Below are 17,419 nucleotides of genomic sequence, written 5' to 3'. Positions count from 1 at the left end.
TTGGACTCAATAATCTTTGAGTTGTTTTCCAATCTAAATAATCCTGTGATAAAAGCCCTTTCATAGGGAAGTGTATTGCTCTTCCTTCACAGAGGAAGTGCAGAGGAAAACATCAGGTTTTAAAACATCATTTAAAGTAATATAAAAAGAAATATTGCAAGCAAATATATCAGTCAGTACTAAACAGCAAAACTGAAGATAGTAAATGGAATAAAAAAATTTAAGAAATGTTTACTGATTATAGTCTTAGGGTGTCCTATTCATTTGCAAATAGTAACAGTCTTGTCTGATTAGCATATTAATCTTTAAACTTATTTGGTTTATAATGTAAAGTGTTCAGTACTCTGCAAACAAGGCAGATTTGCAAGAAGCCATTTAAATATTGATATCATTTTAGGAATCATAAAATCTCAGTTTCATTATCTTAAGTGTCAGGCATTGGTAATTATAGCAACAAAAGGCATGACTAATGGCATTTGCTGTACACTTCACAGGAAAGTGGAATCCACATTTATACAGAAAACAAGATACTCTACAGTTGAGAAATATGACAAAATAATATTACTGCAATAATCAATTTGCTTCACACACTAAAGAAACTGCATCTAACTATCACCATCTAGAGGTAAAATGAAAATTATTGTTTTTAATTCTGATCTGGAGTCTGTCAGTATGCCCATGAATATATTAGACAAGAAATTATTTTCTAATGATAGGCTGACTGAGCAATGTCTGCGACACAAAAGAGATGGGCATCAAACTGCAGAGATCATATATAGCAGCCATCAAAAAGCAACCTAGAGAAACTAGGTTGTTTCTCTCTACTAGAGAAAAATTATTTGGAAGAGAAGACTTTTGCCACCATGACCCTGGCTTTAAAAGTCACATAATATTTAAATTGTCTGTTTAACAGACTAGCCTTCCTTAAGTGCAACTTTATACAAAACAAATTAATTTTTCCATATATGGTTGTGTCCTGTAATGTTTATAACTAATCAGTCTGCCACTCAGTAATAGCCATCAGAAACTTTGTAAGAGAATAAACCTCTGAACCTTATTTTGGATAACAGCCTAATGTTCTTGCTGTAAGACATGGTCTGAGCTCCTGTCACAGCCTGGATAATTTCATCCACTGAAGTCCAAACAATCCTTATGATTTGTTGATTGGTAATAAAGACATCAATTGGTCATCCAATTAATTTTTCTACTCAGGTGCAGAATTAATTGTACTTGTAATCTGTCAGTGTCAATGCATGGCAAGACAGGAGTCAACATCTAAACCTGAAGCAAAACAAACTTGATCAAGTACAAAGAGAGAAGATGTGCTCTGAAAACATTTAGAATGAAATTGCATGCACAGAAGAAAAGCATTAGTTGGAAGGAAAGATATTTTGTCATCGTACCTAATATTTCCATTTTAGGACTAAATTAGTCATTATTAGCATAACATTACAAAGGCAGCTCATGTTTAGGTTAAATGACCTCCAAGTTTTTTGCACTCTGCTCTTACAGCAAGGCACACTGATCTCAAGGTTCAGAAAATTCCTTGGAGAATTATAAAATGTATTTTACTCAGAAAACTTAAATATAAACAAAAGGTAAAATGGTATTTATTATTCCAAAATATCACTATCCAGGGATTTCCTTAGAAAGAAGTCACATCTTTGTGTTTGGATTGATTTTTCTTCAATTCAATTAGCTCAATTCTTTTCTAGAGCCATAAAAACTTTTAGTATTACCCCCAATTATACATTGTGGAGAATACCACTGTCATGTACTCATTTTGAAATTGCAAGGCTATAATTTCAGTGGATGCTCCAATCTGCATTTTGAAACAGTTAAAAATGTTTCCATTTTCTTCATGATTTGAAATATTGCTGTTGTATTCCCCTCTCAGCTGCCTTTCATGCAGACTGAGAATTTCTAATATGCTCCTCCAGTGAAAAATCATTTTTTTCACCCATATTTTTTGCAGTTGATATATTTCTTTGGAGAAGAGTAGAACTGCACACAGATAAACCAGAGATTATACACAGCACAATAGTTTTTTCTATTTGTCTATCCCTTTCCTAATCATTTGTAACTTGAGTTTTAGACCTCCTTAAATCCTTTTTAAAATTATGTCAGATTAGCTACTTTAAAATCTGTGGTATGTAAGCCAGAAGCTATTTATCTGTCACTTTTCAGCTATTTCACCTTTGAATTCCTGGTGCACTGCATGTGGAGATTTATGTTTTATTTATTCAATAAGATCTGCTACTGGCATTTCATTTAAAACAGACAGTCTGCTATTCTCCACAAGGAATAATCCAGAATGAGAATAACCCATAACAACTCCATGGTGAACAGAGATTATAAAATATGCATTTTTCTGTTACTGTTTTATATTCTGAGAAAACAAGCGAAAAAATATTTTTAATTGAACTCAATAACTGCACAGAAGTGCACATCCAATTCTAAATAGCTTTTCCTCTAAAATATATATACCCTTTAATTGTTGTAACATTTACAGTTGAATGACACAGATTCACAGCTCTGTCATTTTTAAGACAGTAAGAGATAGTGCTAAACTGGGGCACTGAATTATCTGCTGCTCACAACTGTCCCCTTGAACTCAGCCACTCAAATTGAGCATAAAATTTGGCTACGTTTCCAGAGCTTGTTGTGAAATCCTTAAGATTCATAACCAGTTAATTCTGCCAGTTAAACATTACTGCAAGAGTGCAGTGTAACTCTGCAAATACAGAGGTCTGATTGAAATTTCCACATCTAATAGGATTCATTATAAAATGCTGCTTGCTTTCAGAGTCCACAGTCTTACTTCAGAGCTTGTCCAGAATCCTTAATCTTTAACAGAAATTAAAGAAACTATTTGATGGTTGAAACTATGTGACAAGTATGCTGGTGCTGAAAACTTTTCCTGCTATATTTATTGAAGAGCAACATCTGGGTTTTTTTAAGGATGAAAAATGCACTGATTTTGAACATCCAAAACAGATGTTAATGTGACGCAAAAATAAATGCTTTGAAATGCTCTTCAAAACAGCATTACAAATCTACATTAAATTTAAAAACATAAAATTAACTTTTAAAATGCAAGCATAATAAGAAAACTCCTGCAGGAGTCTATTCTTATCCTGTCCAGGTCAGGCCCTCCTGATATGCAAATTAACTTTTTTTTTCGTTTTTAATTTCTTTTCCTGATTTAAGAAGCAGAAGTGCAAAACTGCCATTGATTTTGAAGAGGCACAGCAATCCATAATTATTTCTCCTACTTCTTATATTCTTCAGGAGCTTTTTTAAGTCCATGAAAACAGATAACAGACACTGTGGAACTGATAGGTTCATAGTTTTCCAAACTACTTGAGATGCTCTGCAATTGTTTCCACCCTCTTCTGGCCATTTCCAAGACAAATTATATGTACACAGTAGTTTATTTTCTGCTACAAAATACCTATTTATAAGTGGAAAAGGGACAGAAGGGGCACAACAATTCTAAAGTGCATCAACAATAAATGTGACATAGCAAGTCTCCCCTGGCAGAGTCCAGCTCTCTCCATCAAGTGAAGTGCTCCAGAGACACACAATTCCAAATCAGCAAAGGTTAACAAGGTGGCTCATCAGAGGAGGGGAGAGAAGGACAATCTCTTTAGCTTTCTAATAATAGAAAATGCAGAAGAGATCAAGCCCTCTCAGAAATTCACTCACGTGAACTGCCTTTGGCACTGGCCAAGGCTCATGCCCTTTTGCAGTACCCTCATTTAGTAGCAACATCTTACCTTGATAGTATCACATGTATGATCTGATTTTCAGTTGGGTTAAGCATCTGAGGGCTAATTTCTAATTAGTGTGAAGTACAGTCATAAGTGTTTAGCATATCTAAAAATCACACTTCACCAAACCAAAATTTCAAACCTTGCCTGTTCCAGATGGCACACTTTAGCTTTCTCCAAAGTTCATTTGATGTCTTTTTCTCAGCATTAACCAGCACAACCAAGAGTCAGTTTTTACATCTGTTCACTCAAGTTCTCCCAGAGAAATGTGAACTCCAAAGCTATTGGTAATAATCTCACTCACACCAACATTCTGTAATATTGCTACTTTCCTTCATATTGATATACCACAAGTCCTTTCTCATGCAGCTGATACAAAGTGTTATACATGCATTTTAATTTTCTGTCACTGGAAAAATAAATGATAAGGCAGCAAAAATTTTTTGTAGATTTTAGAATTTTCAGTCTTTCAGAAATACTTTACTTCCTTTTTTCCTGTTCAGAAGAGGCTTAGCCTTCAATTACAAGTTCTTTTATTTCCATTAAAGACAAGTGACATCTAACTCTCTACTCACTTCAGCAGATTTTTGGGTAAAGTTCTGAACCTCTTACAAATTGGGAAGCTTTTTTTATCTCAACATTTTTCCTTTTGAATGTGCAGAACACCTACAGTATATGTGAATTCTGTATATTTTGCAGGCTTCCACAACCCCACTTGTACAGTGAAGTCCAGTCAAACTGCATGACAAATACTGAACCCTTTAGTAACCTAATTTGATACCAAGTTACAAGTAAAATTAAAAATACATTAAATTCTTCAAAGAATTCACAGAATGGGTAAAGTTGGAATGGACCACAGTGGGCCATCTGGTCCACCCCCCGCCCCGCTCAAGCCAGATGAAAAACCAACACTTAAGAAAGAAGCAGTAGAAATCAGAGCTCCTCTAGTGGACATGGAACTGCAACATCATTTGAGTAACAGGTGGGGTGAGATATCAATGCTTTTAGAATTTCTGTGTTGGCAGATTTGTGTCTGGGTTTGAGAACCTCTAGCCAGTGACAGCGGAGTGGAGAAATATGTGAAAACCAGAAAGACAAAAATAATTACACTTGTCAGCAAGTTAGGTTTTCACACACCTGTGCATCTCAATTGATTATTCAATGCTTTTGAACAAATTACTAACTGTTCCCATCCTGGTGGCTTTTCTTTCCACTACCTCAAGTCTTATTTTTCATTGTCTTTTACTGGCCTAAAGGTGTGTGTTTTCCTGTATTTTTCAACTACCTGCCAACACTTCATAAATGATTCAAAATTCTACAAAAAAGCATCATTCAGAGTGAGAGGAATGTTAACAAGCTTCACCAATCTTGTTCAGAACTAAGTACATGTGGCTGAAATAAAAGTGGAGAAATTTTGCACCTGCTAACAATCCACAAATAAAGAAATACAAATAGCCTAGGACAGCACATTAGAGAGTGTTTGAAGTTCACCCTGCCTTTCTATCTGTGGGGGGGTGTCACTGCTCTGAAACCAAGAATCCAGGAACCAAGGAAGAGTATAAAATTTCAAGTCAGGCTGGAGCACAAACCCCTAAATTCAGACCTGCCTGAATCAGAACATAGTGTGAACATGTTCAATAACACACAGTGAAGAATTGTTTCATTATTCAAGATGTTTTCAAGTGAACTACTACAGCAAACCATCTGTCTGTCTGTCAAGCAATGTTTCTGGTCATTATTATTCCCAAAACTGAAGCAAAACATGTACACTGAAGAAGGCTTTCCTGATTAATATTGAATTGTTACACTCCCTGACCAATGGAGTCATCTTATTAGCATGCTTTTAAAGTATTAAACTACTACAAGTCAACCCTCAAAATATGTTATTTGAATAATCAACACAATCCTACGGATGAATATATATGAACTTACTGCTGCTGCTGCTCATTAGCTGATCTCTAATGAAATTATATGGAGAGCTTTAAATTATTAAAATGTGCTGTTTCAGGCAGAAACTTATACACAAAATCCCTGTAAAGCTGGATCACTTACCTGATAAACATGGAATGCATTGGCAGCTTTACCACGCAGAAAAACTGAGGGAATCCAAACATTAATAAGAGCACGATTTGATCTGAGGAGGAGAGAGAAAAACTTAAAATAGGAAATCATATTTATGTATAAGAATTGCAAAGCAACTACATGCAATGATTTAGATAATGATCAAAGTGATCAACAAAGCAACTTAACATTTCAAATGAAATAACATTGGAGTAAGATTGGAGTTCTGCCTGAACTTTTTATATGTTCTGAATCTAAAAATGTTCCCTAAAATTAACCCAACTGAAACAATTCCTTCTGCAGATTTTGTGGGGTTTGGGGTTTTTTTTTCACAGCATGCGTTTGACAACATTTGATTATACACATGAAGTAAAAATTATTCACTTCAACAAATCCAACATTTTCAGCCACAAACCTTAGGTAAAGTTCATTAAATAACAAAAGAGCACTGCACAATTACGCAGAAGCCATTTCCATCCATTCTGTCATCCATCTCCAAATTTCTATGATTCAAACACATCAGCTACATTTTCAACCTCTCATCCACAAAAGCAAGATTCACTAGTTTGACTACTAAGGGCAAAATTCCAAATCACAACACCCTAAAATGATCTGGGGTGGGTTGTTTGTGGGGAGTTTGGGGTTTTTTGTAAGCATTGATTAGAAGCGATTCTGTAAAAATTAGAAAGTCCATCACATGATGAACAGCAACCAGTACCCATCAAACCCAAAGCACTAAAACCAGTCATTTCTTGGTGTTTTGGCAGAATACCAAGACCTAGGGCACTTAAAAAGCACTCCAAGAGAATCTCCCTGAATCTAAACTACCTGAGTTCAGCATTTTTAACTAGGCTGGGGCATGTAGCACTGGACTGTGCAGCTCTCCAACCTTTTTAATAATGGAACACTACAGCTAAGAATGCAGTTATTTGAAATAATATAGGAAAAGCAAATTATTGAACTTGTTCATAATACATATCCATCGATGGTATGAAGAGAAAAATTTGTGAATTATGAAACTTACATTTCAAAATCCGATAAACTCTGATCTTCAGATGTTTGACTCAAATCTCCAGGGACCTATATTTACAAAACAGAAATAATTTCCACACAGTAGCTATTATGTTTTCAATTGAGAAAGAATAACATTATAAGGAAATTACAATTCAACAGTCAATTTTATAAATGCCAATAAAAACTATTACTGACAAGCAATAAAAGAAAAACAAAATTCTGCAAGAGGATAGTGAACATATCACCCTTGTGAGTCCTTTATGTTAGAATTTGCTACAGCTTTGTAAAGAAACAAGTTGGAGTTTGTAAAAGCATGTAATTTTGAAAGATATAGAAAACGCAGGGAAGAGCATCATTATTAGGGCTTTATGAGCAAAGGATGCTAAAACAAAGTACTCTGTGTGTATAAGCAACTAAGGGGGAAGCTCAAAGCACATAAAACCTACTGATTACTTTCTTTTACAACCAATATTCCATTAAGGGAAGGGTACATAAGCATTTTATTTCAGCTGTGCTCTTACAAAACATTATGTAAGTAGAAAAGTTCATAATGATGCAATGATGGAATAATACCTGCAGAATCAAAGGAAGTAGCAGTTGTTAAAAAAGTTGTTGAAAAACAGATTGCAAGAGTATTTAGAACAGAAACAGAAATAGCTTTTTATCTTACTTTATAGGTAGAATAAACATAAAAACCTATCTTCTCTCCTTTAAAAGGAAAATGTAAAATGTAAAGCACAATCTAGAATAGTTAAGAGGAAAGGAATTGTGCAAAGCTAATTCTTCACAGATCTTTTATTTCTTACAAGCTAATATATTTCATCATAAGTAGCATGTTTGAGCCTATTCCAGAGGGATATTCTAGAGTGCTACAAACAAACACTCACTGGCCCTCTCAGATCAATTAGTTCTTGTCTCATCTGGAACACCAGAGCTTCCTTGGCCATCAGAGCACGGTGCAGCCTCTCATTGAATTCAATCAGCTCCCCATGCATTTCAGCCACCTGAAAAGCAAAGCCAAAGGATAACTGTGTTCTGAACTGGAAAAAAAAATATCCTACGATGTAATTTCTTACATCTATATTAATTTCTTTGTACCATACTCACCAAGGACTGCTAATGCATTAGTTTGAACTGATCATTAAGAACAGACATTGCTATAATTTTGACTGATGCCTTGAAATGTAGTTTTGATATAGAATTGAATAGGACAAAATACAACTTCATGTCAAATTTTATTCCTATCACTCAAAATCATATGACAACTGAATCTAATAAAACACTCAGTGACTTCTGTTCTCCATTTAATTCTTTGATGAACACAGTACTCAACAGGTACAAACTAATAACAGTATTTGGAATTGGGAATACTGCAAAATGCACAAACTGCATTAAAGTTTGTCAATAATTCGTAAGTGATGTATTCTTCACTCTTAGCTGGAGTTTTAACAGGATGGGAGCTATAAGACAACCACTCCAGGCAAATCTGTGAGAGGTCAGAGGAGTCTAAATAGCAGAGTCAGGCTGTGGCACAGGTTGCTCTCCTAGGTAAACAGAGTGGCCTCTTTGGACACCCAGTGTGGCTGTGCTCTGCATTTGAAGTCAAGAGAGCAGCAAGTGATACAGGATGTTCTGAAAGTGCCAGGGGTTGGGGGAGTGAGGAGGATGCAAAGTTCCAGCAGTCATGAACACAGTGGGTACTGCTGGGCTCCTTTCAGTGGGCTGCCCCAGCAGCACGGTTAAACCTGTTCCTCACTTACAGCAACTCTTGGAATGCCTCCTCCTCCTCACACCCCCATCCAGAGCCAGAGAGCAGCAGGGGCAGCAGGGTAACAGCATGAGAGCACACCTGAACAACCTGAATTTCAATCCAGGCACCTCAGCAATAGCACAGGAACTTGAACTACTGGCCAAATATCTTAAGAGTTCATAGTTTCCCTTCTGGAAGCAGTTCACTACTATCTGTGAATTTCATTACTTAATTTTCTTGAACTACTCTGCCTTCTCCCTCTTCCTCAGGTAAGTTCCCCAAAATAAAGCAGTTGAATTCAGTTTAATTTAGTGCCTGTTTTTTATTTTGTGCTTTCTTACACACAAACCTGCGTCCTTCACAGAATCAAACCAAACAGAAAATAACAGCTTCAATTTGACAAGCCAGGATCTGACATCATTGATTATAAATAAAAAATAAAAATCACTTTCTCAAGGTGAACTTCAAGCATTCTTTTCCAATTTCTTTTTATATTAGAGGGAGTCCATCAAATCCAGACTACATCACTGGATGTTCAACCACATATACGCAAAAAAGAGCTAAACTATGCCAATGAGATACTAGAGAAAACAGTAATATAATACTATTAACTCTAGATAAATCATTTTCCATAGTAGCTTAACCACTAATTCCAATTTAAAGTGGGTGGTGTAACATTTAAGAATACCAGGTTAATATTAACAGGTCACTGTTATTTCCACAGAGCCTGGGCTGGAAGGCAGAACTTCCTTGCATTTCAGGTACAGAGATATGGCACACAACTAGGTGCAAATTCACAGAGAAAAGCTGCAATACTGCTGGTTAGCAAAAGAATATCAAAATTTATGAGTGGATACAAAGCTGAGTAGTTTATATATTTGAATTCATGTTTGATTTTTCAGCATCTGTCTATCAGAAAAACAAAATCCAGACTGATATGTGACTATTTTCTTTCCCTCTAATTCAGATGTCCTTGAAATAACTTTCTACTTGCAGACTCAATTAATACGTAAATTCAGTAACTTTTTCAAAATACTACAAGTAATGCAAAAAAATCTAAGTGTCCCTAGCAAAGTTAAATAATGAAAAGGAAATTTAACAGCAAATAAAACACTAAATCACTTGTTCTATATTATCAAAAGGACAACTGGCAGGTATCACTTATTAGCAATTAACTTACTTCAATACTTTTCCTTGTCAAAGAAAAATGCATTACAATCACAGCAAATCAAAAGGAGCAATAAATAACAATTTTAATTCAAGTTCCTTTAAGTTTTCCTGCATCAAAGTCTCCTAAAACATTAAAGAGGTCTCCTTACATTTATATCATTTCAGTTACATTTTATGTCACCACATCTTCCTTTTCTCAATCCACAATGAAGCTTAAGAAATAAATTTCCCTGCTGGAACTTCAATCATCTTCACAGTTATTTTTCTTCATAACAATATGCTTGAAGCAAAAAAATAAATTATAAATAAGCTATGTTTCCCTTGGACGGAAGATTATTTAGATTTGCTCCTTCCTATATGAGAAAAAAAGTTTGAAGTACCCAAAATCCTCCTCATGAAGGTGAAGTGAGGCTAAAGTAAACACTTGAGGCTCCACACTAAGAGAATTCTTTAGTTTTCAAAAGAAAACCTAAGTGCCTGAGAGCACTGCAGTTACACTGCCCAGCATGACCACACTTGAGAGCAGTCTCCAGAGAAACGACAAAGAAAACATCACTTCATGTTTCACAGCAAAGGACCAAGCAGTTAACTTAAAATGGGCTAGAAATGTTTCACTCAGCATCTAATAATACAATCTATCTTGGAAGGACACACTTCTGGATAGAGAAAAAGACATTTAACAACAATGCAACAATAAAAATAAAATAAATAAAAACTTGCAATAATAAAAAATACGTTATTTTTTTACAGAATGTTTTAGTGGAATCCAAGTTTTTTTAAATATTGTTTGCAACTAAGACTAAGAAGTTTTTGCACAATCCAAATCTGAATTAATGACTTATTGTCAGGCATAGGCATATTTTCCCCAATAGTCACAAAATACAAAACAATGTGATTCCCAAGAAACTCCAGACAGTTGCCTCTTTTTGCTCTTAATGGAACCATGGGTGAATTTTTCCCCATGAGAATATTTCCTTTTCAAAAATCAATGTTCTTATACATCTTTTTCTGAAAAGAAACAAGGTCAAAGGGCTGCAAAACAGAGCACGCATCCTATTAACGACTCCATTTTTCTACAAGTGAAAAAACAGTAAAACTCAAAAAGGCAGAAATGGTTCCAAAAATCTATTGATAGTCATAAAATGCTCAAACTTTGTTTTCTGTTTCAAAATTTGCCCTAAGCCAGGACAGCTTGGTTTTGTTTTGTTGTGTGGACTTTTGCTTGGTTGGGTTTTTACTCTCACTACACAAGGTAAGCACAAGTCAGGTTTCCTCAAAACAAACAAGTAATAGATAAGCTGAAGCTTTCATCCCAAAACAAACTGGGAACTGTGCACATTTAATGAAATTCTTACTCATGTTAGCAATAATTCCCAGTCTTTGTCAGTTGTGTCCAGTCCTACCAATGTTTACTGAGACAGACACTGCTTGCCATGCTCAGAGCCTCGAAGAAGGGTTGTCATAGGGGAGTATGTGAAGATATTGTTGGAAATTAATAAGTGAAACAGATGCAGTCCCCCTTTTCCACATACCACTGGCAAGAAAGCTTTTCCTGTGCTTACATCGAGAGCTGAGTCCCCACTGACACTGCCACAAACTCCTGAGCACGTCAGAACAAACTTGGTACAACTAAGGAGGCTTCCACAGCAGAGGGAGGTTTTACCTGTGCTCTTAATTAAGATATTCTCTTGATAGGTACAAAACAAAGGTAAACATTAGGGAGAGAGTTAGTTTCACACAGTCCTATGAGAAAAGAATAACCAAGTATGAATGTTTTAGAAGAACTGTATGAAGCTCTTCGATCCATGACCCGCATTTTGAGTCATCTTCATGTTAATCAGTTAATGTGGTTATCCAGGGTAGTTAGAGCAAGAGAAAGACAGAGAGAATTGTTTTACTTTTTAGAAAAGTGTTCTTTTAATACTTAATAGCAGATATTGGTTATTAGATACTAAAGTTCATTACTTTTTTCTTAAAAGTAATTTTATTCAAATTTAGGATGAAGCACTAAACTATCTTTCTTTTTTCCCCTTTAATAAATTTTACATTAATCTCAAAAGTAAATCTTGCCTTAGGAACTTTTTCTAACATGGTCGTATCAACAGAAGTAGTAGCTTCCATCAGCCATTTCCTTATTGCAGTATTCAATAAGCAATACAAAAATGAAACATGGTTTGCAATCAGAAAACCAGCATGAAAACACAGAAAAAGCTACAGATTTACTATGTCCTCATATTAAATAAGGTTCAACTGCCAACACAGCCATGTCTGTAATTATGTACTGTAACTTACACAAAATTTCGAATCTTTTGTCTGTGATGGTTTCCACTTTACCACCAGCAGTTAAAACCTGAAGGAACTTGTTTATTTATTAAAACCTTCAATTTAAAACAGCGTATAAAAGCATACCCCTTTATGAAAAGTAGTTTTAATTATCTGAGATTTTTTATTTTTGAAGAAAAAAAATTAGATTTCTCTTTTACATTCCTGAGGAAATAAAATAACAACTAAGGAAAGAAACTATTTAAGTTTCAAACCTCATGTTACAATTACAACTCCATAAAATCTGTGCAGTACAAACGTTACCTCAATCAACTTCCTTTCATAAGAGCTGGCCAGTTCCTCATTGTTTTCTACTTGCTTTTGCTCTGGAATTGTAAATTCACCATCAGTGCTCCAAATGTTTGGAAGAACTATAACAAAGAGATATCTCAAATTAAAAAGTTGAATTCCATCAACATCCAGGACATCCTGTTTAGAAATAATAGCTCTATAAGAATCAGTTATTAAAAACATCAGAACAAATCATAATATTAAACACTATCACAAGTATTAAAATACAGATTTTGCAGGGACCTTTTTTGATAAGAAATATTAACAGTCTTAACAGAACAAAATGTAAACCAAAAGCATTTGGCTGTTCTGTGACCACAGCTGTCTAATGTATGTTGTACCTCCAACTCCTGCCCAAAGTCTTCTAAAACTGAGCTTACATTTTTCTTGTAAGCCTTTTTTTTTTACTGGGCTTCCAAAATATAATTTCACATTACGTGCACAGACTGTTTACATATCATAGAAATTACACAAAATAGGGCTGAGAATGAACATTCGCTACTTCATCCAGTATTCCATGATTTTGCATCAAGCAGAATCTGCTGGAGTTACATCATTTCTGATATTTGATTATCTGATTTCTTCCTAAAAACTTTCAAGAAGGGAGATATCATCCTTCCCTGCACAACCTATTTAAATTTAACTATTCTTCTCACAAAGGTTTTCCTGATAGCTAATCAAACTTCCTTCCCCTGCCATGTCAGCCCATTACTACTTCTTTTATCTGTAGTGAATGAAAACTACAGATCATTGTCTTCCTGTTCCCAGCTATCATTTCCGTATTTGAAGTTCACTTTAAGGCCTATTCTAAGTAAATCTCCTCCAAGTTACACAAAATCCAACTCAGCTTTTCCTCATAGCTCATTAATTTCTAAGAAAACAACACATAAAAGTAAAGCCCTAATAGAAGCTGAACAAATGCTTTCACCAATCTTCAAAATCTGAACTATATACAAGCACTATAAGGTAGATAGGAAAGACCATAATTTATCAGGCTAAATATTCTTGAGTCTGGGAACTGATCTTTACTTTGAGAAAGAATTTAGATGTTTATTATTATTTAAGTGAATTTGAAAGTTATTTTAACATCTTTTTCTTGTAAATGTTGCTTCAAGTTCTTCAGCCAAACTTCTAAGATCAGCATTTTTATATAAATATTCTGTCTAAGCAGGTTTAAATATATGGTACAGAGCCAACTCCTGCTGATGGCTGAGAAATCAAGATGTTCATTTATTAAATATTTAAATACCAATATCCAACTGCTCAGGCTACAGCAGTGATCACTCATTTTGAAAGCTGATAGTTCTGACTTTTGGGTAATTTATTTATAATCACATTTGCTGAGTGGGGGTTTTGGCCTTTTTAAGTCTCCACAAGGCAAAGTATTAAGCTGAGTTTCATTTATTATTTTAGGAAACTATTTAAAAGCCATACTCAATAGCATTTGATCTGATTATTGCAGCAAACATGTAGAGTCTTCATTATTTATAGTGATAAAAATAACAGCAGAAGCCAAATTTATTCTGACTATTGAAGAGAGTCACAAAAAAATCTGTATTCTAAAATCTACAATGCATTTAAGACTTTTTGTTTTCACTCCATTCAGAAGCTTTATTATAATTAAAATTACTCATTATGTATACAAACCATGGGTGCAATAGTTTCTGTAAATCTGGCAAAAGAAAAAAATCCTTTTGTTTCACTCCTTTTTTGCAGCTAGCTCTCAGGGATTATTTACATGCTTATGTACTTTGAGTCAGCGACCCCAGTACTACTAAAATTTCACCTAAATTTTCAATGGCAGCTAAGGAAAAAAAATTTACTTCTATAAAAATTCAGCATGTGAAGTTGGTATGTATGAAACATTTATTACATATATTGCATGTAGCTGAAATTTATTCTGGTCACCAGTGATAAATATCATAGAAAATTACTGTGGATTGATTAAATATCTTTCCAGCATAAAGCATATGTGTTCGTTTTTAGAAATGTTGGTACTGTTCCATCCCCCTTTTTCATCTATAAAATCTGACCATCCTACTCAGTTTCTATTCTTCTCACTCACTAATCTGCATAATTTTTACATGGTGGAATATAGCTAGCCTAGGAATATTTTTTTTCTTTTCCTATAATTATACTCATCATGGAAACTGTCACTACCTAATGAAGGATAATTTCTGCTATTATAGGAAGCCTAAGCCATGGTTTTTGTGAATAATTCTTAATATGAATCACTACACTCCAGCAAAGTCAGAAGTAAAAACATGTGTTCTCTAACAAATATCCTTTTAGGGATGAATGAAGCTCCAGATAAGTACAGTGGCTAACCCTTAAGAACAGCAGTATTCATTCATACAGCCACTTTTGCGACCAAAATATTCTCAATTTAAAAAAACTAGACAGATGGTGCCAATTTCTGAAAACCCCTCTCAGCTCCCTGAACACCTTCTGTAACCAGTGGAAATCCAGGTCCCACCAGGAGAGGATTCAGAATCAAGACATCAATTCAGCCCCTCATGGATGCTTCTATCACAGACCACAGAAGATAAACATGTAAAACTGCTGATAACTTTACTCATTTCTTTCAGATATAAAATCTGCTCATTACTACACAGTACAGAGTCTATTTCAAATAGTCTGCAAATAATGATCTCCAAAACAACAGTATATAATCTGGAGATATTACGTTTATTTTTATATTCCAATATCACATTAATTCACAGATTTTTATTTAAGTTAAATTTTCATCTGAAAGCTTTTTCTGGAAAATTTCTTATTGAAAAAAATAAGACCACCTCATCTACCAGAAAATGCTCTGTAAAAATGAGTAAAAAAATCCACACCAGTACTTTTGTAAAAAGGAAAATATATCAAATACGTTATTTTCACTTTTGGGAGATATTACTCCCTCAATGGCAGCATACATAAAAGCAAACCCTGGATTCTTTTCCCCTCTCCATTTTATTCTTACCTTCCACAGTCTGACCTTCTCTTCTGAGCATCTGGACAGCTCCTACATACTTCTTAAGCTGCACTTTTAGCACCTCATTTTCTCTATTGATAAAAAAAACAGAATAAAGAACTATTATTGTTTTCTCAAAATAGATGAAAAGTCCATTTCAATGTAAACAAACAGACCCTCTGTTATAATGATTTTTACCTAAGTTGTGTCACCGTAATGCAAGGAAAAAAAAATACTTATATATTAAATAATACATCCAAAGCAGAACAGTAGGAAAATTACTTTTCCAGAACCACATAAGCACATCAGTGAAACAGATTATCTGATAATCAAAAACTTTCCAATCATTGTTCAGTTTAGATTTTCTATACTGTAGTATACTGAAGGCAAACCAACTACGCAGTCTATCTAAATCAACAATCAACTGAAACATAAGGACGGGATATTACAGAAGGAAATTCAGAATGGCCAATGTAAAATGACATCATTATTTTACTAGTTTGCATCTAATTGCAAACAGATATTAATTCAGCTTTAGAAACAGGCTTTAGCATTGTAAGAAAAAGGGCAGCATCTCAGCAAAAAATATTCAAGGCTAAAGTTTCTACAAACCATTCCTAAATGAAAATCATAGAACAGCAAATTCAGGTAATCTCTTCAGCTGTCATATTTCAGTACCTGTGCCTGTCTCACATCTCTTTGGAATGTACAAGTATTCAAACCAGGTACTATGGTTTGAATATGGTACTATGGTACCATGGCTCCACTTAACAACATTAAGCATCTTCGTTTATTTTTGGGGGGAAGTAAAAAGGGCTCCAACTGTTTGATTTTAAACAAAGATGACAAATTACATATCTGAAAAGTCAATTATCTGTCTAAAGTTAAGTGAGTATAACAGAAATATTTATACTGAAGGAATATAACAAAAATCTGTTTTTAGACTGCGAATTTAAACAACTTTTACCCTGCTTTAAGAAAATATGGAGGTAGAAATATGTAGGTGCCACAAATGCAGCACAACACACAGAGAACCCCACAAGCCTTTAGAGAGAGGAGAAAATTTGGGCCAGCCAAGGCCATGCTCCAGGTACTATGGAACCTGGACATGGAACACAGCACAGAAAGCTGTAAATAGATGATACACCCAAAAAGATGGCATTTTATTAGTGTGAATTTATTTAAGAATTAGAGATATTAAAAAAAACATGAAAGTATGTTTGATGGTCCTTATCATACTAGATATATACACACATAAAATATACATACATTATATACACACACACAAACTGCTGCTGTAAGCAATGCTATGCTGCTCCTATAAGAAATCTTGATGGGCACTATATTCCCATTCCTATGGCTTTCAAGTCAGCGTGCTGAACTTTGTAACCTCAATTTTATTCAGCATTTTAGCAGGAGGTTGCTAAATAATTGAGAAGCTATTGATTGCTCGGCAGTCGAATTTTAAAAGTCCTTGATGATTTTACGCATTTGATGATATTTTTCATTTCTGAGACTACAAAGAACAAATCAGTTTTTCCACCAGAGACAGACACTGATATCCAGGTTAAAGGGAAAAAGCATAAAAAACACATATAGTTTCACCCTATATACTATATTAAAACAAACCTAAATAATTCATTCATGAAAAAAATTTCTATAACAACAAAAAGGTTTCTCACCAGAATCCTAAGAATGTCTGCATGAAAATAACTGTGTACAGTTACAATATATTGAGTATTAAGGATTCTCATAAAATAACTCTATATCACCTCACTTCTACATATGAGGATAGACTCAATGCCTTCTGTCAGTACTGTGACAGCATTTTTTTAAATCTATTTTTTACTATTTTGTCTTAAAATTGACTTAAAGTTGGTACAGTACAGATGAAGTTGAAAAATACTTCAATTGAAAAGACTTTAAAGTTTTTTGATACAAGACTGAAATTCAAAGCAGGATACTATGGCCCAGTCACAATTTTCTAATATGCCTCTTTATCAGGTTATTACTTCTCATTCTTTGATATCTCTTTCTCATTACTACTATTTATCTGGATTTCAGAGGGCCCATCCT

At 34.5% G+C, this 17,419-nt stretch overlaps 1 protein-coding gene across 2 annotated transcripts in view; it reads right to left on the bottom strand.

The window, feature by feature from the left end:
• Positions 1–17,419, bottom strand: part of SNX29 (sorting nexin 29) — a 102,053-nt gene that overhangs the window by 52,830 nt on the left and 31,804 nt on the right. For both annotated transcript variants that reach the window (XM_056503397.1, XM_056503396.1), the window contains exons 14-18: positions 15,353–15,435; positions 12,355–12,461; positions 7,736–7,852; positions 6,859–6,914; positions 5,826–5,907 (exon numbers count right to left, since the gene is read on the bottom strand). In XM_056503397.1, coding sequence (XP_056359372.1) covers positions 5,826–5,907; positions 6,859–6,914; positions 7,736–7,852; positions 12,355–12,461; positions 15,353–15,435 — 445 coding nt within the window. The remainder of the gene's footprint in view (positions 1–5,825; positions 5,908–6,858; positions 6,915–7,735; positions 7,853–12,354; positions 12,462–15,352; positions 15,436–17,419) is intronic.

This window comes from Oenanthe melanoleuca, chromosome 14 (genome assembly GCF_029582105.1).
Source record: "Oenanthe melanoleuca isolate GR-GAL-2019-014 chromosome 14, OMel1.0, whole genome shotgun sequence".
Classification (NCBI taxonomy): Eukaryota; Metazoa; Chordata; class Aves; order Passeriformes; family Muscicapidae; genus Oenanthe; species Oenanthe melanoleuca.
Note: the sequence above shows the minus strand (reverse complement) of the source record. Positions and strands in the feature narration are given on the sequence as shown.